Below are 25,136 nucleotides of genomic sequence, written 5' to 3' on the forward strand. Positions count from 1 at the left end.
AACAAAGAGGAGCTAAAGACTGGACCAGCTGTTCCATGGAAAACAGCTGCTGCAGACACACCCTATGGAGATGAGAGACCAGTACTGGCATGTTTTTGACTTGAGCGCTTATTGGCTAGGGTTATTGGTGGTAGGCTGCTGCTCTCTGCTGGCCATGATGGAAACAGCACAGCAAAAAAGGGCATAGGGACCCCCACAATTGCAGCATAACATGCAGAAAGTTTTATTTGCTGGTGTCTGCCGCACACAGCTTCGGGAAAAGTGACAAGTGTGGTGCCGCAGGGTTCTGTCCTGGGCCCTTTGTTGTTCAACGTCTTTGTAAACGACTTGGAAGAAGGAATTGAGGGGGTGCTGATCAAATTCACAGGTGACACCCAACTGGGAAAGGTCGAAAGAATCAGGACAGAAAGTACTTTTTCATCCAGTGCATAGTTAAACTACAGAACTCGCTCCCACAGGATGGATTTGGTAAATTCATGGCTGTTGATGGCTACTAGCCATGATCACTGTGCTCTTTCACCACAGTTGGGAGGCAGCGATGCTTTGGAATACCAGCAACCAGAAATCACGGAAGACGAGAGCGCTCTTGTGGTTGACTCCTGCTTGCTGGGTTTCCCTCCAGCATCAGGCTGTCCATTGCAAGAACAGGATGCAGGCTCAGATGGGCCATTGGCCTCATCCAGCAGGCACTCCCTTAAGTTCTTATGCTCTTAAGATTGGGAGAAGGGAGTATTAACACTCTCCTCTTTCAGGCACCAGAGGCACACACAAGACGCAGGAGAGCAACAGATCAGGCCAGATGTTTATTGTCTACCCTTCCAAGGCAGTGGGAACAGGCAGAGTTTTCAGAAGGCTGTGCCCCACATCTAGTGGGACTTGTCGTAGGTTCCAGCCCCCTTGTAGTTACCCACATAGCCGCTGTTACTGACCAGGTCAGCACGTCCTGCGATGCCCTTGCCCTTGCCACTTTCGTCAAAACGTTCCTTGTGGGAGCCTGTGTATTTGCTGGTGTCTGTCAGCCGGTCCACTGCACCAGCCGCGATGGTTTTCTGCAAGACAAGCAAGCAGAGCACTTAAGTGGTGATGGTTGTGGTGGGTGCTGATTAGTCATGGCATAGGTGCTGGGTGGGCTGGGTGCTCCAGCCCCCACAACACTGGACCAAGCCGGCGGGCCTGAATCATGGGATAAATCCAGCCTATGGAAAGTTTAGGGATGGGGCAGGTAACTACGTGCACAAACTGCTGCTGCTCTGCACAACCCTTGACTGTACAGCAAAGGCTCATGGGTAGGATGGAACTATATCCCTAAAGTGGTTGGGCTCTAAGGATTGCACTGAGTCCATTCCTGCTCTATATTGGGAAGAGGTCTAATAATGGGGAAGAGGTCTGGTGAGGCCCAATTGGCCTGGCTGTTGTGGCAGTGACCCTAGCAGCACCAAGGGGCTGGAAGCAGCCATCTGTTCAATTTCATTTTGTGCCACATATAATGCTTGCTGAGCATTCTGGAAAATTTAAGAATGGCCAGGGGGGAAATGGAGGTGAATTAGGACACACAACAGTAGGGGCCCTGGCAGCTGCCTGATGATAACATGTGTGCTGACACCTGCCAATGTGGAGATAGTAAAGCAGGGTGGATTCAGCCTGAGGGCCGTTTTACCATCTGGGAAACTTCCTGAGGGCCACATGCCAATGGTTGGCCAAACCAGAGGTAAATGTGGGCACCACAACAAATGTAATTATTTCTTTAAATATTCATGAACCGCACTTTCATCTAAAATATATGGATGAAAAACAAAGCATTACAGCAAAAACAAGAACAATGTCAAGCACATCAGGAGGAGCTGGCTGGCAAATCTGAAAGGTCTGTCTGAATGATACACAGTTTTTAGAAGAAGTCCAAAAATGAGCAAGGATGGCTCCTGCCAGACTTCTGATGGCAAGGTGTTCTGCAGGGCAGGGCCTGCCACAATAAGAGTTTGGCTGCTGGTAAAGGTCAGCTGAACCTCAGGGTCCTGTGGGACCACCAAAAATGCCCCATCGGGAGAGCTCTGTGATAGTGCAGTTGACTAGTTTCTACACCCACTGCTGCCTGTCCCCCATTCCTATAAGCAAGAGGCATTATCGAAGTTCAAGGGCACATTCCAGCCACGTTTGACCCCTGGAGCTGAGGTTCCCAGTCCTGCCTCATGGCAACTTGGTTTTGTAGACAGGTCCTTAGGGTCCACCCTTGGCAGTTTGTGTGGTGGTTTTGCCCAAAAGAGCCCAATAATTTGGGGGTGGGGGATGGAAGCAGGACTGTTTGGATGTGCTCTTCCTTCGCAGGGAAGCTCCTTGTCACTCACCGTTACCCCCACATTGCCTGGCTCTTTGCCTTCCAGCATCTGGTGTGTAGCTGCCAAAGCATCTTCGGGTGACTTTCCTTTGAAGCGTTTTGTGCTCAGCTCCTTCAGGGCTTCCTGGAACTCTGGAAAGGTGATGTTGCGGGCACCCTTGCTCCTGGAGACAAGAGAACAGCATCATCTTTGAGCCCCACCTACAGCAGACCCTCCCAATTGCTCACAGATCCACACACAGTGTCATACCTACAGCTGACATGAATCTTGGTGTGGATTTGCACCACTTTACATCACAGGTGGGAGAAACCATTTTTAATGGCATCCCAAGTTTTTTTTTGGGGGGGGGGAGACAAAAAAAACCACCCAGCTCCCTGAATGTAGAAACCAGTAAATCCATGAGGAAAGTTCCAGGCTTGCAGTTTTCCTTATGTGCTCATTTTCTACTTGCATAGGAATTTTAAAAACCCAAAAAACAACAACCCAGAAGCATTCAAAGATCTGTCCAGCTCAGGACTCTGCCACCTCATTATGCTTCCTGTGTAGGATTGCTTATGGGATGTATCCAATGCTAGTCCTACTAAAAATAGACTCATTAGAGTTATTGGGCCTGGCTAACTTAGATTCATTAATTTCAATAGGTCAGCTCTGAGTAGGGTTAACCTATGGGTTTCCTGCCAAATTCAGGGCCTGATTTTGGGTTCCCATAAGCATCTGATCAGCCACTGTGAGAACAGGATGGTGGACTAGGTGGGTCACTGGCCTGATTCAGCAGGTTCTTATGATCTTACTGAAGATCTCCATAACAGCATATGGAAAAGGCTGAACTGATTTTGCTTGCAGGATTGTTGAGCCGTTCCACAGTAGAGAGGACACAGGGCTTGGACCAGGACAACCTTCCAGTGGCCCTTAGCTATGGGGTTGGCCCAAAGCGCCTGTCCAAACGCAAATCCACCCAGCCCTCACACCCTCAGCTCACTTGACTTTGTTGAAGAGGATATCCACATCAGTGCTGGTTACGAGCTTCCCATCCATCACGCCACACTCCTTCAACATCTTGGAGAAGTTCTTGCCCGTCATGTCAGATCCAGTGGCAGTTGTGTCTCCATACACAGCATATCTGTGGAAGGCCTTTTCCAGCTCAGATGCCATGCCTCCTGCAATAGTGGGAAATGGGAAAGAAAAGGGACGTGGGTTTCTGGTTCCCTCCAGCAAGACTATCTCGAAAGCCCTCTTTGAGCTATTAAAAAAGGCAGAGGGTGAGCAGTGTTGTAGTGATGGTGTCATTGTTTTATGCTGTGCTTCCTTGGCAGCTGTGTAAGAAGGTCCAGGGGTAAACATTTTGGAGCGAAATCTCCCCCTCTCATGCACACATAGGTCTATCAAACCACACACCTGGTTATTCCTTAAAAGAACCTATTTTTCTGAGGTATATTAGGAGGTACAAATGCTGTTGAAATGTACCACTTGTATACAAGGGTTGGCCTTTCGCCCTTGCCCTGAATCTTACTCCCAACAACTGAAACTTGAAGTAGCACCCAAAGCAAAACAAAACAAATAAAATCATGCACACCGATCAAGGATGGAGAACCTGTGGCTCTCTGGATATTGTTGGCCACCAACGCCCATCAGTTCCAGTCGGAAAAGTCAATGATGAATGAAGGGTGGTGGAGTTATATACCAATAGCTTCTAGAAGTCCACATTTTCACCACCCCTGCTCTAATTTGAGCTTGGGCTTACCTGAGTTAGATGTTCTGCCCCTGCCCTGTTCCTCCTAGGAAGGATAGCCTGCTCTGAGCCAGAAGCACCACTGGCTTGATGGTGCAAGTTGTGGTGGTCATTGTGACTGTGTCAAGCTCTCTATGACATCATAGGTTGCTCTGCATTGCAGATTGGCAGGGTGCTGGTTGTTTTTCCATGTAAAATGAAAGCGTTTTAGCTTCTGGATCATCTTATCAACTCTGGCCCAACATCACAGTATTTTGGAGCAAGAAATACAGAGAGGTGTGACCAGAAAGGAAGGTATTTCACATAGCTGTTCTTGTACATACTTGAAATTGAGATGGCACCCAGAGAGTTGCTGGTTACACAGAGATTCACAAGCTGGTTTACAGACTCTTGAAATTTGGGTACATTTTAGAGCAACGGCTATCGATTTGTTTGTCTGTTGTTGTTATTTTATTCCATTTAGAAAATTCCTTAATCATTTTATATTCTAAATAATTTCAGATTGGTGTGCAGAACATATAAATCATATGTAAGAGTTTCAAAACATGAAACAATGTGCAGGTCCAGTACTTTACAAAAGCCTGTCAAAACAATGTGCAAAATGGGAACCAAATCTCAAACAAGATCTCAAAATCAACACAGGCATCTTCCCCAATTGCGTGCAATCAGCACACGCTCTCCTGCCAACACGCGTGCCTTTTCGGCATTGAAAGGGGACAGGGCGGGAGCAGAAGAAGGGAATCCCTTGTGCGTGTCTTCCGGAAACAGAACCCCTGCGTAAATGGAGATTGCCGTGTGCATGACATAAAAATCAAATACAGTAGAAAGGAATCTCAAAGCAATATGCGAAGTGTAGGTCAATATAAAAGAAATAAAACAATATACCATGTTGGGTTTATAGAGGAGAAAATGATGGGAAGGTAAACCTTTTGGCCTAGTGGGACAGATCTTAATATCCGCCCACCCTGTGGGCCAAATTTGATAACTGCGTACAGCCACCCACATATTAATCATCTGAGATCGTGATGACACCAGGAGATTGATAGGTGGGTGGTCTTGCTTTGCCAGCACACCAGTGGGAATGTTTTGGGGGAAATGGCATCATTGGCCAAATTGGCCCCCTGACAGGGAGTGCTGGATTTACATTGGCAGTCCTGGATTTACATTGCCTTGCTAACAATTTCATTTCCCAGAAGATGGAAAAAGCAACAAGCAGATCATCTATATTGGACCTGGTACTCACCAACAGGGAGAAGTGGATCAAAGAAGTGGAAGTATTCAGAAACTTGGGAGGCAGTGATCATGTTATCCTGGGTTTCAGGATACAGAGGCAAGGGAAAGCTGAGTGTAGTCGGACATGCACTCTGGACTTTAAGAAGGCCAATTTCAAAAAGGTGAAGGAGCTACTGGGTGAGATCCCATGGTGAGAAATACTCAAAGAGAAGGGAGTCCAAGATAGATGGGAGTTTCTTAAAGATGAAATTTTGAAGGCCCAAACGCAGGCAATTCCAACAAGAAAAAAGCAGAAAGCATCTAAGGAAACAAGCTTTTTATCAATGCTAACATTTTGGCAGCGTTCTAATTTCACTGAGTAGATAAAGAAGAGAACAAGGTTTTGTTTCTCATGAGCAGATGCTACTAAGTTTGGGCCTCCTGAGGTCTCAAAACCCCGGGCCTCCAAGTAGCTTTAATCTGGGCCCATTGATTGTGGCCAACATTGGCCAGCGCCCTAGAAGTTCTCTACTCCTAATTTGGGGGGTGTTACCTTGCAGACCTTTCCCCTCCCCCCCTCTTTCTGACACCCTTTCCTCCATTCCAGTTTTTTCACTTCTTGCCACCTGCATGAAATTAGGCTTGGACACAGCCAAAAACACACCCAGGGGCGAGCAACATATCAGAGCAGATGTTTATTGCCTTCCCCTCCCAAGGCAATGGGAACAGGCAGGGTTTTCAGAAGGCTGTGCCCCACATCTAGTGGTACTTGTCGTAGGTTCCAGCCCCCTTGTAGGCAGAGACATAGCCGGTGTGGCTTTCAACCGGGTCCGTACGTCCAGCCAGCCCTTTGCCCCTGCCAGTTTCATCGAACCGTTCCTTGTGGGAGCCTGTGTATTTGCTGGTGTCTGTCAGCCTCTCCACAACACTAGCCGCGGTTGATTTCTGCAAGACAAGCAAGTGGAAAGTCAGTGGTGCGGTGGTGGTGCTTGGAAGGAGGGGTTAGCGCTGAGCTTATGCTTAAAAATGCAAAATAATGAGGTGGGGGATTGCGTGGATGTGTTCGTTGCCTCATCCCTCAAAGATAATGTCTAAACTCTAAGCCTTTCGCATTTGTGTCGGGCACCGAAAGCGGGATGGCATGGATGCGCAAAAATAAACACAGGTACAAGCTATTCAAAATCTGCAGCAAAAAAAAAAATGGAGACCGTCAAATTTGCGATGCCCAAATCATTTCAGGATAAACCCCTCTTCAGCGGCATTTTTAAAGAAGTTCCCGTGCTGGTCTGTAGGCCAATGCTGCAGCTTCCTTCCTATCCAAATTCTGCACCGAGAGGTGAATTCTGCAGCCTTTATAATTTTGGCAAATCAAGTGGAATTTGAATATTCTCTCATTTTGCATGGTTTCTGCTACGGACCTGCGATTTTACATGAATTACTTTGATTTATGCGGGGCGCTGAAACCTTGTTCCCCATCTTAATTCCTTCTGAGATTGTAGGAGTTATTGTTCCTACAGTTTTGGGCCATATATTCCCAGCCATAAGGATTGTAAACTGTTTTTTTTTTTCTTAAAAAAATAAAAATAAAGCTGGGATTCTCAGTACTACATTCTGTACATTTCCCCTGCCCTCCCACAGAAATGCAGTGTGTGTGTGTGTGTGTGTGTGTGTGTGTGTGTGTATTCCCTGAATGACTTAATTAATTTAAATGCATTATTTTTTTATATTTTTAACAAGTGGTTGCCTCCCATTTCATAGGAAAGCCACACTCACTGTTCCCGTGCTGGCTGGCTCTTTGCCCTCCATCAGCTGGTATGTGGCCAATAAAGCCTCCTCTGGGGACTTTGCCTGGAAGCGCTTTCTGCTCAGTTCCTTAACGGCTTGCTGGAACTCGATATAGTTCATGTTGCGGGCCCCTTTGGTCCTTAAGGTTGCAGAGGGAGAACGCTGTTAGCTCCTAGCCTCTGCGGCTCTTTGATTTGTTCAACTACATTTGTGCCCCACCCTTTCCCTAAGGCTCTTGGAGCAGTTCCTTATCTCATTTCATCTTCACAACAACCCTGCGAGGCGAGTTAAAGAGTCAAAGACCCTTAGATGCTTTGTGGCTGAGAAGGCTGCCTCAGCTCTGCTCAAAACAGTTTCTTCGTACCACAAATCAGAATGGAGGGTGAAAATATTGCCATAACTGGGTCCTGTGTGAAATGGCCTAATAATTTTGTATAGTACATTTCAAGTGTGCAAAGTGTTTTGCACAGGGGATTACCTCAGTAATTCTCTCAACAGCCCATTATTCTCATCCCTATACAGTGGTGCCCCGTGAGACGAATGCCTCGCAAGACGAAAAACTCGCTAGACGAAAGGGTATTCCGTTTTTTGAGTCGTTCCGCAAGACGAATTTCCCTATGGGCTTGCTTCGCAAGACGAAACGTCTTGCGAGTTCTTGCGAGTTTGTTTCCTTTTTCTTAAAGCCGCTAAGCTGCTAAGCCGTTAATGGCCGCTAAGCCGCTAATAGCCGCTAAGCCGCTAATAGCCGCTAATAGCCGTGCTTCGCAAGACGAAAAAACTGCAAGACGAAGAGACTCGCGGAACTTGCAGGGATGAGGCTGAAAGCAGAGTGACTTGATTATACCTGAGGTGAGATTTTAACCTAGAACTACCCAAACCATACTGCACATTCTTTGCCACTATATCAGACTATGGAGGAACAAGTGGGCCCTACAACAAAATGTTGCCGCATAGAGTGTTCCTATATGCTGGTCTGTCTGAAATAAAGATTTGGATTCAATTAAGAGTGCTCCTGTTCAGGGTTCCAGCAAGCTAGCCCACCTTTTTCTAGGATATTCCATTCCATTATTTCCTCTACACAGGGAATTCCAGCCTAATAATAATAATAATAATTTTATTATTTATACCCCGCCCATCTGGCTGGGCTTCCCCAGCCACTCTGGGCGGCTTCCAACAAAATATTAAAATACAGTAATGCATCAAACATTAAAAGCTTCCCTAAACATGGCTGCCTTCAGATGTCTTTTCAAAGAGAAAGAGCATTTTGTGGCCTCTGAGTGTGCTCAATCTTCAGTGGGCTGGGGTTGTTTGGGGGAGGCGTTTAACCTCCTAAGGCAGGGATCCCCAGACTACAGCCCAAGGGCTGGATCCAGCCTGCCAGGCTCATAAATCCAGCCCCCAGCACACGGGGACTGGCTGAGTAGACCCCACGCACAGAGGTAAACCCGGCATGGCAAGGAGTTTCCTTGAAAAGAACGCTCGCGTACGCATGTTATTTTCAACAGAAACACCTCACCACGCCAGATTTACCTCAGTGTGCAGAAGTCACAGAAGCCTCACCATGCGCTCAGTCTCCTGGCAAAGAGGAATTCTGACAAGAGGAATTGAAGGGGAAAGGATTTTCCTCCAGAGCGCATGAGAACTTTTGGACTTTACCCAGGTGGGTTGGGTGGTGCTGTCACCATGTACAAGTCAGTTAAGTATGGGACAAGGCAGAAGGCTGGTGTGAGAGATGAGCAATGAGTTCAGCTGCTATGCTACCCGGTAGAGCTGGCTTATCAGGAGAGGCATACCTAAGCTCCCTTGTGCCCTTGGCTAGGAGCTATATCAGTCCCTTGCATCCTTGCCAGAGATGAGCCAGAATAGAGGGGTGCAATTTTTGCACTCCCATTGGTCTGCGCCTTTTACTGGGGCCAACCCCTGGGTACACTCCTGCTTTTCAGGCAACATAAAAGGGAAGGATTGGTCTCATTGGTGTTGTGCACTGCAAATAAAATATGTGCAGTGTGCATAGGAATTTGTTCATATTTTTCAGGAATTTTTTCAAATTATAGTCCGGCCCCCAACAGTGTCTGAGGGACAGTGAACTCACCCACTGTTTAAAAAGTTTGGGGACTCCTGTCCTAAGATTTAATACACTGACTTTTTATTTGCAGAGTTAAAAGGCTTGGTACCTGAGAAAGTGCAATTTCTGGGCCAGAGCCTTGCAGTGACCACTTAATATAGTGGCCTTGCCATGTGGTCGCAGCATTCCTCACCAGACACCGCCTCTCCCACCCCATGGCTCACTTGACTTTGTTGAAGACAATGTCCACGTCAGTGCTGGTCACAAACTTCCCGTCCATCACATCACACTCCTTCAACATCTTGGAGAAGTTCTTGCCCGTTATTTCATTGCCGCTGTTGCTCGTTTCCCCGTACACTGCAAATTTGCGGAAAGTTTTTTCCAGCTCTGACATGTTTCCAACAACTGCAGAGGAAGGGGGTTGAAGACAGTGGGGTGTTTAGAGGTCTGCACTTATTTCTGGCTCTATATTGCTGGTGGAAGAACTATACCTTCTCAATATTGGACTGGAGGTCCTTGTATTATATGACGGTAATGGGAGCCACGGGTAATAAATGGAAGTGACCCAGAATTCTCAGAAGTGACTGTTTAGGAATCCCAAACTGATTCAATATACAGTATTTTTTGCTCTATAAGACTCATTTTTTCCCTCCTAAAAAGTAAGGGGAAATGTGTGTGCGTCTTATGGACCCAATGCAGGCTGTGCAGCTATCCCAGAAGCCAGAACAGCAAGAGGGATCTCTACGCAGCGATCCCTCTTGCTGTTCTGGCTTCTGAGATTCAGAATTTCCCCCCCCCCCTTGTTTTCCTCCTCCAAAAACTAGGTGCGTCTTATAGTGCGAAAAATACTGTATTGCCAGATGGTCTCACAACTAGGGGACACACTTTGTTACACCTGCACAGCTTTATAGGTAAATAAATACACCTGTTCCCCAAAAGGTTACTTAGTGTGGAAATATTTTATGGTATCTGGTAATCTGTTGCACCAGGCTACCTAGTGCAGGTTATCACAGTCCGGCTCCCCTCACATTTCTTGTGAGCATGTGGTAAAATGCATCTCATGATGCAGCCAGATACTAGAGATGACCAGTTCCCTGAACCAGCTGTGTTCCCAAACCTGAGTTCACAAAATTTTAAAGTCAGAAGGTATCTTGGAGGTCATCTACTCCAGTCCCACATTCAATTAGACATCTTACAACTACAGCTTCCCTGACAGATGGCCACGCAGTCTCTACTTGAAGGACAGCTTGCCACCTTTTACATCGTCTGCGTCACTATTCAGTAGCTCATGGTATTAGGAAGTTCCTTCTAATCCTCAGCTAGAATCGGCTACCTTGAAAAGATGTCCACCCTCTGCCTTCTGCAGCAACAGAGAGCAAGTCTGCTCCATCTTCTGAGATAGCCCCTTTCCTCCAGATAGTTGGATACATCTGTGAAAGATGCTTGAACAGGAATACCAGATAAGGCTTAAATCTGGCCTCTCTCTGTTGAGTATGAGCAGTTATTGGCAAGGCTGTTTTAGTTAAGCACACCTGCATACATTTACAACGAAGATGTATTACAGCATCAGCTTTCACGGCATGTAGACAGGTCATGTATTCATAGCAGTGACCAGAGAAGGAATAACCACGTGGAGGAGCGCAGAGAGAAGAAACGCCATGGGGCACCTGCAGCAGCAGAACTGGACGTCTCAATCCCCCCCAGCTGCAACAAATCATGCATCCCCTTCAACATTTCTCTGATGAAAATAGGGACATCCCATTTTATAATGGTGAGTTTACTATTTATACCCCACACAATTTACTGGGTTGGCCCAGCCACTCTGAGCAGCTTCCAACATATATAAAAACAAAATAAAACACTCAAAAACTTCCCTATACAGGATTGCTTTCAGAAGGCTTGAGGGCTGGATAACTCCATACCCTCCAACATTTCTCCAATGAAAATAGGGACAACCAGGTAGAGGGCTTTCTCGGTGGTGGCACCCGCCCTTTGGAACGCTCTCCCATCAGATGTCAAGGAAATAAACAACTATCCAACTTTTAGAAGACATCTGAAGGCAGCCCTGCTCAGGGATGTTTTTAATGTTTGAAGTTTTGTTCTGTTTTTAATGTTCTGTGTAAAGCCACCAATCATCATCATCATCATCATCAATGTGGGACATTCCAGGATCAAATCAGAAACAGGGACAGGGCTTCTCTAAATCAAGGATGTCACTGGAAAATAGGGACACTTGGAGGGACTGAGCATGTCTTTCCAGCATTGGTCTCTGCAACCACAGAAGGTGCTATAACTCTCCAATGGTTTGACATAATCCCCAAAAGTGCACTCCTCCATTGTCTCCCAAGATAAAGGTAAAGGTAAAGGTACCCCTGCCCGTACGGGCCAGACTTGACAGACTCTAGGGTTGTGCGCCCATCTCACTCAAGAGGCCAGCGCTGTCCGGAGACACTTCCGGGTCACGTGGCCAGCGTGACATCGCTGCTCTGGCGAGCCAGAGCCGCACACGGAAACGCCGTTTACCTTCCCGCTAGTAAGCGGTCCCTATTTATCTACTTGCACTCGGAGGTGCTTTCGAACTGCTAGGTTGGCAGGCGCTGGGACCGAGCAACAGGAGCGCACCCCGCCGCGGGGATTCGAACCGCCGACCTTTCGATCGGCAAGCCCTAGGCGCTGAGGCTTTTTACCCACAGCGCCACCCGCGTCCCGTCTCCCAAGATAGATGCCAACAATTATGGAATAAGCTTCCATGTGGCATTAGGCATTTGACCACTAGTTCAAATTGGGGGGGGGGGGCTTGGTTCTGCTTGCAGGCTTCCCATGGGAATCTGGCTGGTCACTATGAGAATGAAGTCCTGGACTAACTGGGCCTTTGGCCTGATCCATCAAGGGGCTGCTTCTGGTCTCATGACTGAAGTCTACTTCATCAGATGCACCAGGAATATATGCACATGATAGTGGGTTGGAACTGTAAGCAAATAAAATGAAATGAAATGCGGAAAAGTCCAGTAATAACTGCACAATTAACTGTGGTCATTCACAAAACATTCACAACTGCTTTGTTTTATTGACCACAGTTAATTATATAAGTCCCCTTCATGGATCACTGCATTGCCATGGCGAAGGGGCTTGAATAACTTGAATAACTCACCTCCTGGCAAATAGAAGGGGAAGAAATGGAGGCAGTGAGAGATTTTACTTTCTTGGGCTCCATGATCACTGCAGATGGTGACAGCAGTCACGAAATTAAAAGAAGCCTGCTTCTTGGGAGAAAAGCAATGACAAACCTAGACAGCATCTTAAAAAGCAGAGACATCACCTTGCCAACAAAGGTTGGAATAGTTAAAGCCATGGTTTCCCCAGTAGTGATGTATGGAAGTGAGAGCTGGACCATAAAGAAGGCTGATCGCCAAAGAATTGATGCTTTTGAATTATGGTGCTGGAGAAGACTATTGAGAGTCCCAGGGTCTGCAAGAAGATCAAACCTATCCATTCTTAAGGAAATCAGCCCTGAGTGCTCACTGGAAGGACAGATCCTGGAGCTGAGGCTCCAATACTTTGACCACCTCATGAAAAGAGAAGGCTCCCTGGAAAAGACCCTGATGTTGGGAAAGATGGAGGGCACAAGGAGAAGGAGACGACAGAGGACGAGATGGCTGGACAGTGTTCTCGAAGCTACGAACATGAGTTTAACCAAACTGCGGGAGGCAGTGGAAGACAGGAGTGCCTGGCGTGCTCTGGTCCATGAGGTCATGAAGAGTCGGACATGACTAAACGACTGAACGACAACAACAATTATATAAGCCACCGTCTGTACTTTTCTTCATTCCATTTCACTTTGACCTCACTGCTTGCAATTCCCCCAGCCCTCCAAAAAATACTGTTTGCATCTAACTCTAGCTCAGCATAATGCACGTATTCAATGGACTGAAGTCCATGTGCTACAAGAGGTGCATTTAACACCTGCATCTGTGTCCAGAACCCATGTTGTCTTATGGGCACACTTAATATTAAGACAAGAGACTTTGGGGATCTTTTGCTATTTACAACATGTTTTTGTTGTTAAGGTGTTTAACCTCAACCTTATACCCACAAGAAGTTCTCACGCCAGAGGAAGGAGAATTGGTTTATTACACAAAATGAAAACAACAGAATAAATGGGTGCTGCTTTGGACAGCAAAGTTACAAAATAAGAATTCAGCAAATCTCACAACACAAACACACAAACACAAATTTTACACCTAAAGTGTAAAATAATCCCTGTTCCCAAAAATTTAGAGGAAGTGAGTTAAAAGTAAAGTTAGAAAGGGAAGGGAAAGGGCATACCTATCTTGATGCAAAGTATGTGCTCGTTTCTTGAAGACACTGCGTAAAGTGGAGCTCCTTGATCAACAAACCACTGAAAAATCTAATGTTCTGTACTAATTTTAGCCAATGCATCCTAATAGAAAGGGGAAGGGGTCTTTGAGATGAGTAATTTCTTAGAATACCTGTATTTCTTTGTTCCTATCACCCATTTGCTATTAAATTCCTGCCCGATTCCTATTTCATGGACTCTGCTAAATTGGTAGTTGAAAGGTATAATTCTAGTAAGCCATGATTAAAATGGTTATAATCTATGGAATCCATTATTTTACAGGAAGTATTGCTTAAATTTTGCCGGTAACTAGTGCATTACTTGTGCTGACCTTTACATAAAAGTCTTAGGAGCTCAGGAAGTCTCCTTGTGAGTGGCTTCCAGGACATGTTTGCACTAAGAACTAGACCAAGCTCAGGAAAGATCATTTAGGGGTATATTTCATATTGAATGATACCAACTGTACTAATGCCATGACCTGCAGTAATAAACCATGTCAAAAGTTCAGATTGGCACTCCTGTTTATACCTAGAAGTGTATAACATAAAAAAATGATTTAAAAGGTATCAAAGGCTCTTTGTTTTTGTTGCAATAGACCAACACAGCTACCTCTCTGGAGGTCATGGGGGTGGGGGAGGCATTTTGAAATAACGAAATCTCACTCTAGACTCTTGCTAGATATGAACAATGCAATCCTATATGTGTTTATGTAGAATGCCTACTTTGTCCAAAGGGCTTACAGCAAGGAAAGTGTGCACAGGATTGCTGCCAAAGTGTATCTGTTGTAATGCATTATTTGTAAACTGCCCTTCAGGAGGCAAGATGGCAAACACCTCAATAATAAACATATTTTAAAGCATTATTAAGAACAGCATTTTCTCAGCCTGTCATTTCATAGTTAGCAGACACATTACAAATAGCTTGCAGTTTCAGTTCAGCTGCAACACCATTTGGTTTCTCCTCCAGAACGCTTTGTATTACTGTACTTCATACCTATGTCAAAGTAGGGGAGACTGCCCTATAACAAAGGATGATTAAGCAGCATAAGTCTTAGGGTCTCCAAGATCCATTTGTATGTTCGTCACTTTCTGCAAGGTAAACCCAGAAAGCTCTTGATCCCAAAGTGTCCCTTTAAACTTTGGATCATCTCTTGCCTCAGAGCCATTGCACGGGAGCCCAATCCCCACGAGGATTTTTCAGGTCTTTCCCCTGAATTTTCAGCTTTCATTTTAAAAAAGAAAAAAATATTCCTGCATCCATAGAACATAGAAACCAGAAAGTTGAGCCTTTTCTCTCCAACCCTAGCCAGAAGCTGGGTTTACCTGGGTTTGCAGATGGTCGAGGCCCTGTATGTTCTGTTTATGTATTGCCTGGGAGGGGAAGGGCTGCTCTGTTTCAGCAAACCAGAAGGTTGAAGCATATATTTTAAGGTGACGATTATGACTTGTTGATGATGCCAGTGATGACATCATCTTCTTGACCCTGTAGTTTTGAGGACCAGGTTATGAAGACAAGAAGGAGACAACTTGCTGAAACTAGAGACCGGAGATGGTACTTTTAAAAATAATGACACTTCTTTTGTATTGATGAACATTCCCCATACCAAAATGGAATGGAGTGGGAGCTAATCAACTTGGTCTTTCCTTCTGACAGTCCGTAATAAGTCTTTACACCGGGGTAAGCAACCTAAGGCCCAATCGCTTTCTCAATCCGGCCTACGGATTGAGTGTTTTTACATCAGCATGTTTTTACATGAGTAAAATGTGTCCTTTTATTTAAAACACATATCTGGGTTATTTGTGGGGCCTGCCTGGTGTTTTTACATGAGTAGGATGTGTGCTTTTATTTAAAATGCATCTCTGGGTGATTTGTGGGGCATAGGAATTTGTTTTTTTCTTTAAAATATAGTCTGCCCCCCCCCGCATGGTCTGAGGGACCGGCCCACAGGTGGAAAAGGTTGCTGACCCCTGCTTTACACTGTCAAGTTATCTCACACCTAAAATAAATATGCTGTCTCCTGCCTTCAGAATCCTCACAAAGGCATCCTTGGTTTTTTGTGGTATGCAATTAATCTGAAGTCAATTAACTTAAGCAGTCCTCAAAGTGGCTGCTTGCTTGCCTCTGTTCCATCTCATCCCTAGTTTGACGGAGGCAGAGTAAAGGACCCCAACATACTGGGCATGAGTCTGAGGTTTCTCTAATGTCCCTCAGGGGAGCTTCAGGGCCATGAAAACAAGGATATATCTATTGACCCTCAGCTGACCCAATCAAGCTCAGGACATGTGTGTTTTCGACCCACTCAGCCAATCACAATGCACCAACAGCGAAGGGAGAGCGTTAGCACACTGCACACACAAAAAAGACAATGCACATACTTAGAAGGAGGAGGAGGAGGAAAGGAGGCCTGAAATGTTCTGGTGCATCCAAAAGGGGGCCTGCCACAGCTGTAAAGCTGTACTAATTAACTGTCAATTTGCTGCCCTTTAACGATCACCTGCCACCTAAGATTTGGGCTGGCCCGACCTTCTGTGCCTGTGCATGTGCTTCTTGAGATACGAAGACCGTGTGAAGAAGCTTCCGCAAACGATGCATTCATGCTCCAAGCTCGCTGTGTGCACCTCCTGGTGCCTGGTCAGATACGAACGCTGGGCAAAGACCTTACCGCAGGTGGAACATTTATATGGCTTCCCCGCCCGGTGGGTGAGCAGGTGTTTTGACAGGTATGAAGTCAAGCTGAACCGCTTTGGGCACTTGGGACAAGCATAAGGCTTGTCCCCTTCCACTAGTGAGGAAGCTCCCTCCATCAACAGGCTTGGAGTACTCAGGAATCGGGGCACCTCAGGGTGTTGACTGGCCACAGCTTGTGGTTGCCCAGTAGAACTGGTGATGCTTTCAGTCGAAGCCTTCCTCTGTAGACCCCTTGAGGTGCTTGGGACAGTGCACTCCACAGAGACTGCCTCACGGGAACTCAAAATGGGGGTCAACTCAGTGCTGGGTTTGATGTCAACACGGAAGGGAGACAGCTCGATGGGCTGTGGGTTGTCATCGTTGTCATCAGTCCCACAGTACCCACTCTCAGAAGGCTGCTTTTGGAACAGGGGATGAGGCAAGCCCTCGACCCCAATTTCCCACACAATGTTTGGTGGAAGCACTTCAGGGTCACTGTGTGCTCTAAAATGGCATTTGCCACACTCACAGGCTTTCTGACAGGCTAAAGGTTTGCAAGGTTCCCCAGAACACAGGGGGGAAAGGCGTTGCAGATACTCTCCAGAGATGTTCTCCACAGAGACATCTTCCTCACAATTACTCTGGCCTTCCTCCTTATTGTGTTCCTGATGTGATTCATTGTTCTTTATCGGTTGCAAGTGGGAAATGTCACAGCCATAAAGTTGCTCTCCAGGATGAACAATCAAATGTTGAATGAGGTCAGAAAGCCATGGAAAGCCTTGCCCACACTGGTCACAAAGAAAGGGCTTATGGATACTGATGCTCTGTTCTGTTGTCTGGCTGTTGTGCCCGGGTGCTTCAATCTGTTGTTCCCCCCTAGGGTGACTGAGTTTATGTTGGGCAAGACTGTCAAAGCCTTCCCCAGTGTGATCACAAATGTCAAGCTCCTTGGAGGCTGTGCTCTGCTCTGTTAATGCCTTTCCAGAGTGAGTGTTCGCATGTCGAGTAAGGTCTGAAGGCCACCGGAAATTCTTCCCACATAGACAACTGGTGTAGGATGCCTTGGAGGGGCTGTTCTGGCCAGTCTTTACCTTTTCTCCACAGCAAGAGCGTTTATGATGAGCAAGTTTAGTAATTGACTGGACGTTCTTCCCACACTTCTCACAAACGTAGGACTTTTGGGACTGGGTGCTCTTGCCTGTCCTTAATGTTCTCCTGTGGCAAGCAAGTTCATGTCTAGCAAGGTCTGAAGGCCACCGGAAGTTCTTCCCACATAGACCACAGATGTGGGATGCCTTGGAGGGGCTGTTCTGGCCAGTCTTTACCTTTCCGTGACAGCAAGAGTATTTATGATGAGCAAGTTTAGTAACTGAGTGGAAGTTTTTCCCACACTTCTCACAAGCGTAGGACTTCTGGGACTGGGTGCTCATGCTTGCCCGTAACATTCTCCTGTGGCAAACGAGCTCATGTCTAGCAAGGTCGGAAGGCCACCGGAATTTCCTCCCACATAGACCACAGATGTGGGATGCCTTAGAGGGGCTGTTCTGGCCAGTCTTTACCTTTTCTCCACAGCAAGAGCGTTTATGATGAGCAAGGACAGTAGATGACTGGAAGTTTTTCCCACACTTCTCACAGGCGTAGGACTTCTGGGACTGGGTGCTCTTGCTTGCCTGTAACATTATCCTATGGCAAACGAGCTCATGTCTAGCAAGGTCTGAAGGCCACCGGAAGCTCCTCCCACATAGACGACAGATGTGGGATGCCTTGGAGGGGCTGTTCTGGCCAGTCTTTACCTTTTCCCCACAGCAAGAGCATTTATGATGGGCAAGGACAGTAGATGACTGGAAGTTTTTCCCACACTTCTCACAGGCATAGGACTTCTTGCTTGTCCTTAATGTTCTCCTATGGCAAGGGAGTTTATGTCTAGCAAGGTCTGAACGCCACCGGAAGTTCTTCCCACATAGACCACAGATGTAGGATGCCTTGGAGGGAGTGTTCTGGTCAGCCTTTATCTTCCCTCCACTGCGAGAGCATTTATGATGAGCAAGGTTAGTAGATGACTGGATGTTTTCCCCACATGTCTCACAGACGTAGGACTTCTGGGATTGGATGCTCTTGTCTGTCCTTAATCTCCTACGGCAAGCGAGTTCATGTCTAGCAAGGTCGGAAGGCCACCGGAAGCTCTTCCCGCAATTCTCACAGCTGAAGGACTTCTTGGACTGGGAGTGTTGATTCATCACCAACTGGGAACTGTTAGCTGCTGTATTCCTAAAATGCAGGTGTCGGGCAAGGTCAGAGGGCCATCAGAACTCCTTCCCACAAGGCCTTGGAATAGTCCTTCTGATTAGTGATTGGCTTTGAGTTTCACAAAAATTTGAATCTGCATACAGAGGAATGAGGACTAACAGATTTGGACCGCTTGCTTCTAATTGGCTTTGGCCTTGCGTAGTCTCTTTACCCCTGTAATAATAATAATAATAATAATAATAATAATAATAATAATAATTTCATTATTTGTACCCCATCCATCTGACTGGGTTGCCCCAGCCACTCCGGGCAGCTTCCAACAAATATAAAAGCATAAAACATTAAACATTAAACCCTGTATAAACTTCCTTATACAGGGCTGCCTTCAAATGTCTTCTAAAAGTTGTACAGTTCTTTATCTCCTTGACATCTGATGAGAGGCGTTCCACAGGGCAGGCACCACTACCAAGAAGGCTCTCTGCCTCGTTCCCTGTAACCTCACTTCTCACAGTGAGGGAACAGTCAGAAGGCCCTCGGAACTAGACATCAGTGTCAGGGCTGAACGATGGGTGTGGAGACGCTCCTTCAGGTATACACTTTAAAGGTCAGCGCCAACACTTTGAATTCTGCTTGGAAACATATTGGAAGCCAATATAGGTCTTTCAGGACTGGTGTTTTATGGTCCCAGTGGCTGCTGCCAATCACCAGTCTGGCAGCCACATTCTGAATTAATTGTAGTTGCATAAATATTTTTTATTTGATTTTACAAATGTACAATTATAACAATATCAAATACATACTCAAATTTAGAGATTCCTCTGAATCTCATGACTTCCCTCCATCCCTTCCATGGGTCCTATTGTCAACATTTTCAACTGCATATTATTTCATCATCCATATTTTAAGTCTCTCTCTATTGTCCAAAGTATTTGTTATGTTACAAGTGTTATTAAAGTCCTGCTAATGTTTTCATTTGTTTACAGTGGTCTCTTAAAAACATTATAAATCTTTCCCATTCTTTGGATTAGTTATAGTTTCAAAGTCACCTTCAAAGGTAGCCCTATGTAGAGCACATTGCAGTAGTCCAAGCAGGAGATAACCAGTGCATGTACTACTCCAATGAGACAGTGTGCAGGCTGGAAGGGTCTCAGCCAGCATACCAAATGGAGCTGGTAGACAACCACCCTGGACAAACTCACCTTTTGTTGGTTCATCCTCTTTTTCTGACTGTAGACAGGCCACTGGGGGCAGATTATGCTCCTGATCCTCGAAAGCCTTGGAGTTCAGGTCTGTTGAAGAGATTTCAGGGCACATTAGAAGGGGGTAATTTAAAGTTAGCATGCTGGTCTACTGATCAGCCACCAGGTATTGCCAACTGAAAGTCTACTATTTGACTATTATGAAGAGAAGAATATCTTTGTACTTGTCAGCCTACCTTTAATTTTTTTTATTTTGGTGTCATTAGTTAGGAAGATCAGAAGGGAAGTCTACTCCCTTTGTCATATCATTATGTTTTTATATGTGCTGGAAATCGAGTCAGATGGACAGGGAACAACAACAACAACAACATGTCCCACTCAGTAGTCAGGGGGCAAATTTAGCACGTTAGCTTTAAAAAGTACACCCTACCTGAAGGAGTGTCTCCACACCTATCATTCAGACTGGACACTTAGGGGTCCAGCTCCAAGGACCTTCTGGCAGTTCCCTTACTGTGAGAAGTGAGGTTACAGGGAACCAGGCAAAGGGCCTTCTCAGTATTAGCACCCTCCCTGTGGAATGCCCTCCCATCAGATGTATAGGAGATAAATAACTATACAACTTTTAAAAGACATCTCAAGGCAGCCCTGTATCGGGACGTTTTTAATGTTTGAGGTTTTGATATATATATATATATGATGCCTAAAGTGGCTGGGGTAACCCAGTCAGATGCATGGGGCAAAAAATTATTATTATTATCCTACTGGTAAACTGCCATAATTACAGGCATTTCCAAACAAGAGGGAAAGCAGTCAGCAATGGCAAACATCACTGGTGACCCCTGTAGGTCACTGTAGGAACCACAAAATTACTTTTTTAACAAACACTTTCTTTTTAAATTTATTTTAAAGAATTCTTTAAAATTCTGTAGCTACTGTGCTTAGTTTTTTATTCGTCAGTTAGTTGAAGCTCTTCCATTTTCAAAAGAAAACACAGCTCTTCAGGATTAGCATGGCATTCCATGAGAAAAATAAAAAGAGCTGTTTAGTGAATCATTGGCACTTACATAAACCTTACCAAAGATTGTTAAAAATTAAGAACTTTAGAAAAGTATTATATAAGTTAATTTCCTTGCCCCGCAATAAAATTACATTTTGTTAAATAAATAAATAAATATAAAATAAATATTATAAAATATAAAATAAAATAAATAATAAAATAAAATAAATAAAATATATTTTGTTGTTGACCAAGTTAATAAGGTAGTTGATAATAACCTTTAATGGGGTTCTAACAATGTCACTGCTTTAACAATTCTTGGCCAATACAGTGGTAACCTCGGGTTACAAATGCTTCATTTTACAAATGCTTCGGGTTACGAACTCCGCTAACACAGAAGTACGGTAGTTGCTCTGGGTTGCGAATTTTGCCCCAGGATGAGAACAGAAATTGCATGCTGGCAGCATGAGGCCCCATTAGTGAAAGCACGCCTCAGGTTAAGAACAGTTTCAGGTTAAGAACGGACCTCCAGAACGAATTCAGTTCATAACCCGAGATACCACTGTATGTCAGCCATTTTACCCCCCAAAAAAAAATTCCAATAAAATACCCAACCCAAACACAACCGGGTCCTCCTGAAAAGGTTGCAGTAATAAATATTTTAAATGTTTAATTGCTTACATTGTTATTCCGCTAACCTGGAAGCAAATATCACTATCTATTCTGCTGTTTTAATATGGTTTCTACCTTTGCATTTTATGATAGTATTTCAATGTAATACTCCAAGCCCTGTAAGTCATGTTCAGGTTTTTTTAAACGGAAAAGTAGAATAAAAATTATTATACAGTAATGGAAGTAAAATGATAGCACAAACCTTGTGCAAGGATCTGCATGGGAGGTTAAGTTCTGTGGCTGAAGGACCTTAAAAGTTAGGTTTGTCAGCCTGTAATAAGCCTGTACCATATTGATGGTGGGGTCCCCTCTGTTAGTCCCAGCTTCACTAGCCCAATAAAGTTCTGGGGGGCAGGAGGCACCCCTTACTGATGATGCATCTTAATTAAGCCCCACAGTTCCTCCACAAAGAAGTGTTGTAAAGAAAAATTGCCCTTTTCCCTTATGGGGTATCCAAGAGCCCATATAGAGTCCTTACATGGGTTCCCTATTGGTAGGAGAAAATAACAGGCCAACCAGAGAATATTGAGAAGCAAAGCAGCTAGTAAGCTTGATCTTTATTGATCTGTTGCAACAGGGTGCTCCCCTTACACGCAGGAAAAGAGGAGGAACCCAGAACAATGGCGCACAAGGCCTTATAAAGACTTCTGAGATTGCCACCCTGTAGATCAAGACCACCCCAGAAACATCATACATACATCACAGAAGGGGTGTAACCTAAGACCACCCCCCAGATACATCATACCTACATCACAGAAAAGGCGGTCTAAAACAGAAATTTGAATGTTGTTTTTCCTGTTTGCCAGGTTATCTGATTTCCTTTCCTGATTGTCACCCATTTTCTGCTTGCCTTTCCTGATAGACTGTCACCCATTAAAATGCTGATTACTCAATTCTTGAGACAATGGGAAGGCTCCCTGACCCCCCTCCCTCCTTGCAGGGAAAACTTTTGGTCAGTTTGGGAATCAAAATGGTTTCAGGTCGGTCTTCCTGTGCTGATCTATGTACATGCTTGGTTGGTACACTTATGAACATTACCATATATCTAAGACCTCAAAATTCCTATCACAGATGCTAGGCCAAGTCAGCCTGGAACTGGCCACTTGTTTCAATAAAAGGTTGAGAAAGAGGTGAGTGGCCTGTTGATACCATTGTTCAGAGGGTGTAAAAATATAACAACTACAACGAACCCTCTTTAAAAGGCCCAGCATTTTTGCAAGTTACATCTTGGCTGAGAGAAGGCCTTTCTTTGGTTGCTGGCTGTCCCCACAGTGAAAACTCTTTGTTCTCTACAACTGAAATCTTCCTGTGGAAGAACATGAGCAGGCAGGACAAAAAAAAACACCTTTTCCTTCAACAATTGATTCTCTGTGTGATCGCCACAATGAATATTTCATCCATCACAAAAAGCCCATGAGCCTAATTACACCTTTTCCAAGGAAGAAAGGAAAATTTAGACACTGCCACTAAGGTGAGAAGGATGGGCCTTCCAGGCAATCACACATCCCTGCTTCATGTTTATTACCCCAGAGTTTGTAATTAAACACCATCTGCCTTAGATTATAATCTCCACTTTGCCCCTAGACTGTGAAGGGAAAGCCTCCTTGATGCCGCCCAAACAAAAGAACAGGAAGGCAATTGAAGGCGTGGTAATCTCCTCTGTTTTATGGACCCTTAGTCCAAAATTCAGAACAACAAAAGCAGAGTAAAGCGACCGTGGCATTAAGAAAGATGCACTGCACGAAAGGAAGGTTGCCTCTGAAACAACTTCAGCTACTCTGTTATATTTTTAATCATGGCGATGGGAGTACACAAAGTATTTAAGGCGGATTGATCTTGCATGCATGGCTCTATAATGAAACACACGTGTATAGTGGACAGTCCCAAGAATCACGGGTGTGATCCAGTGGTCTCCTAACCCAACCTCCTGGCTGCCAGGGAGGCGCAGCTATCCCTCACGCCAACAAATGTGCCAATGAAAAAATATTAGCAGCCCTATACATTTGTGCACCACGGAAGAGCTTCAAAGAGAGAGAAAACCCTAAGCCTCGCCTCCCCTTCCCCAGTACAAAACTACGCTACCAGTTGACGCAAATCATCAGATCCCAACCAAAAAGAGCCCCCCAGGGGGTGATCATGTCCCCGTCTCTACCTTGATCTATAATCATCATCACCATCATCATCATCCGCCCATCTGGCTGGGTTTCCCCAAGAGAATATTATAAACACTCCTCACATGTTATGTCCAAATGGGTGCATCATGGAAGGTCCTGAATTCAACCGGAAAAGGAGAGGAAGCGGCGGACCAAGATCCTGCTTCCCAACCTCCTCCTCTCGCACGCCTTCTCTCTGCTTGAATCAAGCCCCAGGCTCCCTTCTAAATCACTTCTTTAGCCTTAGCCGAAAAGAGCCCGCTCCCGGGCCGCGCTGCAGTTTAAACGGCCTGCGGCCACGCCCCCGGCGTGACGCACCAGGAATCCCCATGACGTAAGCGGGGGGTCCCGGATGCTGGTCCGCAACACAGACCCCCAGAGAAGGAGAGCGGATTAATTGAACACCGGGTTTCCATTGTCGTTTTTGCATTCAAGCAGTGCATGCCTGGTTTATTTCTTCCTTTATTATAACACTATTTCTTAGCATTTCCGTTGCACTTTTAAGGGATGTACTTTGCACTCGCCGTTTCACTGCTCCTTACAGCAACCCTGTAAGGTAGGCAAACATTATTATCCCCATTTGCACGTGAGAAATTAAGGCACAGAGGGATTATGATGACTTTCCTAAGATTACTGAGTGAGTCCAAGGCTGAGTCGATATTTTGAACTGAGAACTCCCATCTCTTAGTCCCTGCCCAGACTGTATTTAAAAGAACAGTGTACTGTTGAGCTCTTTGGCAGGTTTTCAATAACTTCTGCAATGTTACAAAGACTTTGGTTATTTTGGAGGACTGTAGTGCAGATGAACTAGAATATGCAGTTTTTTAGATATATAAAGGACCCACAGAGGGGAGGAGGGAAGTCCTAAGATTTGGAAGAATCTTGTTTGATTTTAAAATTTAAATGTGATAAATGTGTGATTTGTTTTGTAAAACCAATAAAAATTATTGGAGAGAGTCTTGGAAATGGCCTTTTCCCTTTTCTCAAAACATGGAGTCCACAGGCAGTTTCTGCATTTTGAACATGTTATTCCCAATACAGTAAAAGGTTTGGTTTTGTGTCCTCTATTTTTCTTGTTCAGTGAGGCCCACATAGCTGATTTGAGGTAGGTATGTGTATGGTCAAGGCTAAGCTGTTACGACTTAGGAGCACACCTTTCAATTATTATTCCAAGAAAATCCCCATTGTCCTCTGAATTACTCAAGGCTGTAAATAATACTGAAAAACCATTATTCTAAAACAAAAACAAAAAGCAACAACAATCCCATACTGTGTATCTTGTATCGCCATTGGCCATTTGAGGAAGTTTTGTATTTGGCTTTTATGTGTGCTTAATGGTTTGTTTGCTTTGTATGCTGCTTAAATAATCTATTTTATGAGGCATTTACTCCATAAATCTCAAAGGAATCTTCTCTCACGCTTCATCATAGTTAGCAGGCCTCAAGGGGAGGAAAGGCCGCTGACCATTTTCATGTGCTTTGGAGGACAAGCCAGAACAGTTGCTCACTGCAGTCATGGAGGGCAAGATCTTAAAGGCAAGTTCATAGATCCGCTTGCGGCCTCCATTTGCTGTGCCAATGGAATTCAACAGAAAAGGAATAAGGATATAAAATCTTTGGACAAATTGATTCCCTCCCCCATAGACACTTGTGCTAAAAATGTAATAATTATGAAGGTGAATTGTGGACTTGTAGAGATATATTAAGTTATACTGAAAATG

General features: G+C 45.1%; 2 protein-coding genes across 4 annotated transcripts; both read right to left on the reverse strand.

Annotated features, from left to right (window-relative positions):
- Positions 1-789: 789 nt before the first annotated feature.
- On the reverse strand, positions 790-5,514 carry LOC114582122 (tubulin polymerization-promoting protein family member 2-like). Of its 2 annotated transcripts, XM_028702912.2 has the most exons (4): positions 4,075-5,514; positions 3,313-3,490; positions 2,343-2,496; positions 790-1,049 (listed from the first exon to the last, which is right to left on the reverse strand). In XM_028702912.2, the coding sequence occupies exons 2-4, from the start codon at positions 3,483-3,485 to the stop codon at positions 867-869; spliced, it is 510 nt and encodes a 169-aa protein (XP_028558745.2). In that variant the 5' UTR covers positions 3,486-3,490; positions 4,075-5,514; the 3' UTR covers positions 790-866. The 2 variants fall into 2 exon arrangements, with proteins under 2 accessions (XP_028558745.2, XP_028558744.2); XM_028702911.2 differs by lacking the exon at positions 4,075-5,514 and having other exon boundaries at positions 3,313-4,068.
- Positions 5,515-5,876: 362 nt separating this feature from the next.
- Positions 5,877-23,709, reverse strand: LOC114582121 (tubulin polymerization-promoting protein family member 2-like). Of its 2 annotated transcripts, XM_077917189.1 has the most exons (5): positions 23,416-23,504; positions 19,595-19,684; positions 9,349-9,529; positions 7,048-7,198; positions 5,877-6,219 (listed from the first exon to the last, which is right to left on the reverse strand). In XM_077917189.1, exons 1-5 carry the CDS (start codon positions 23,447-23,449, stop codon positions 6,034-6,036), a joined length of 642 nt encoding a protein of 213 aa, XP_077773315.1. In that variant the 5' UTR covers positions 23,450-23,504; the 3' UTR covers positions 5,877-6,033. The 2 variants fall into 2 exon arrangements, with proteins under 2 accessions (XP_077773315.1, XP_077773314.1); XM_077917188.1 differs by lacking the exons at positions 5,877-6,219; positions 7,048-7,198; positions 9,349-9,529 and adding an exon at positions 13,238-18,608 and having other exon boundaries at positions 23,500-23,709.
- Between the last annotated feature and the right edge of the window lie 1,427 nt (positions 23,710-25,136).

This window comes from Podarcis muralis, chromosome 13 (genome assembly GCF_964188315.1).
Source record: "Podarcis muralis chromosome 13, rPodMur119.hap1.1, whole genome shotgun sequence".
Taxonomy (NCBI): Eukaryota; Metazoa; Chordata; class Lepidosauria; order Squamata; family Lacertidae; genus Podarcis; species Podarcis muralis.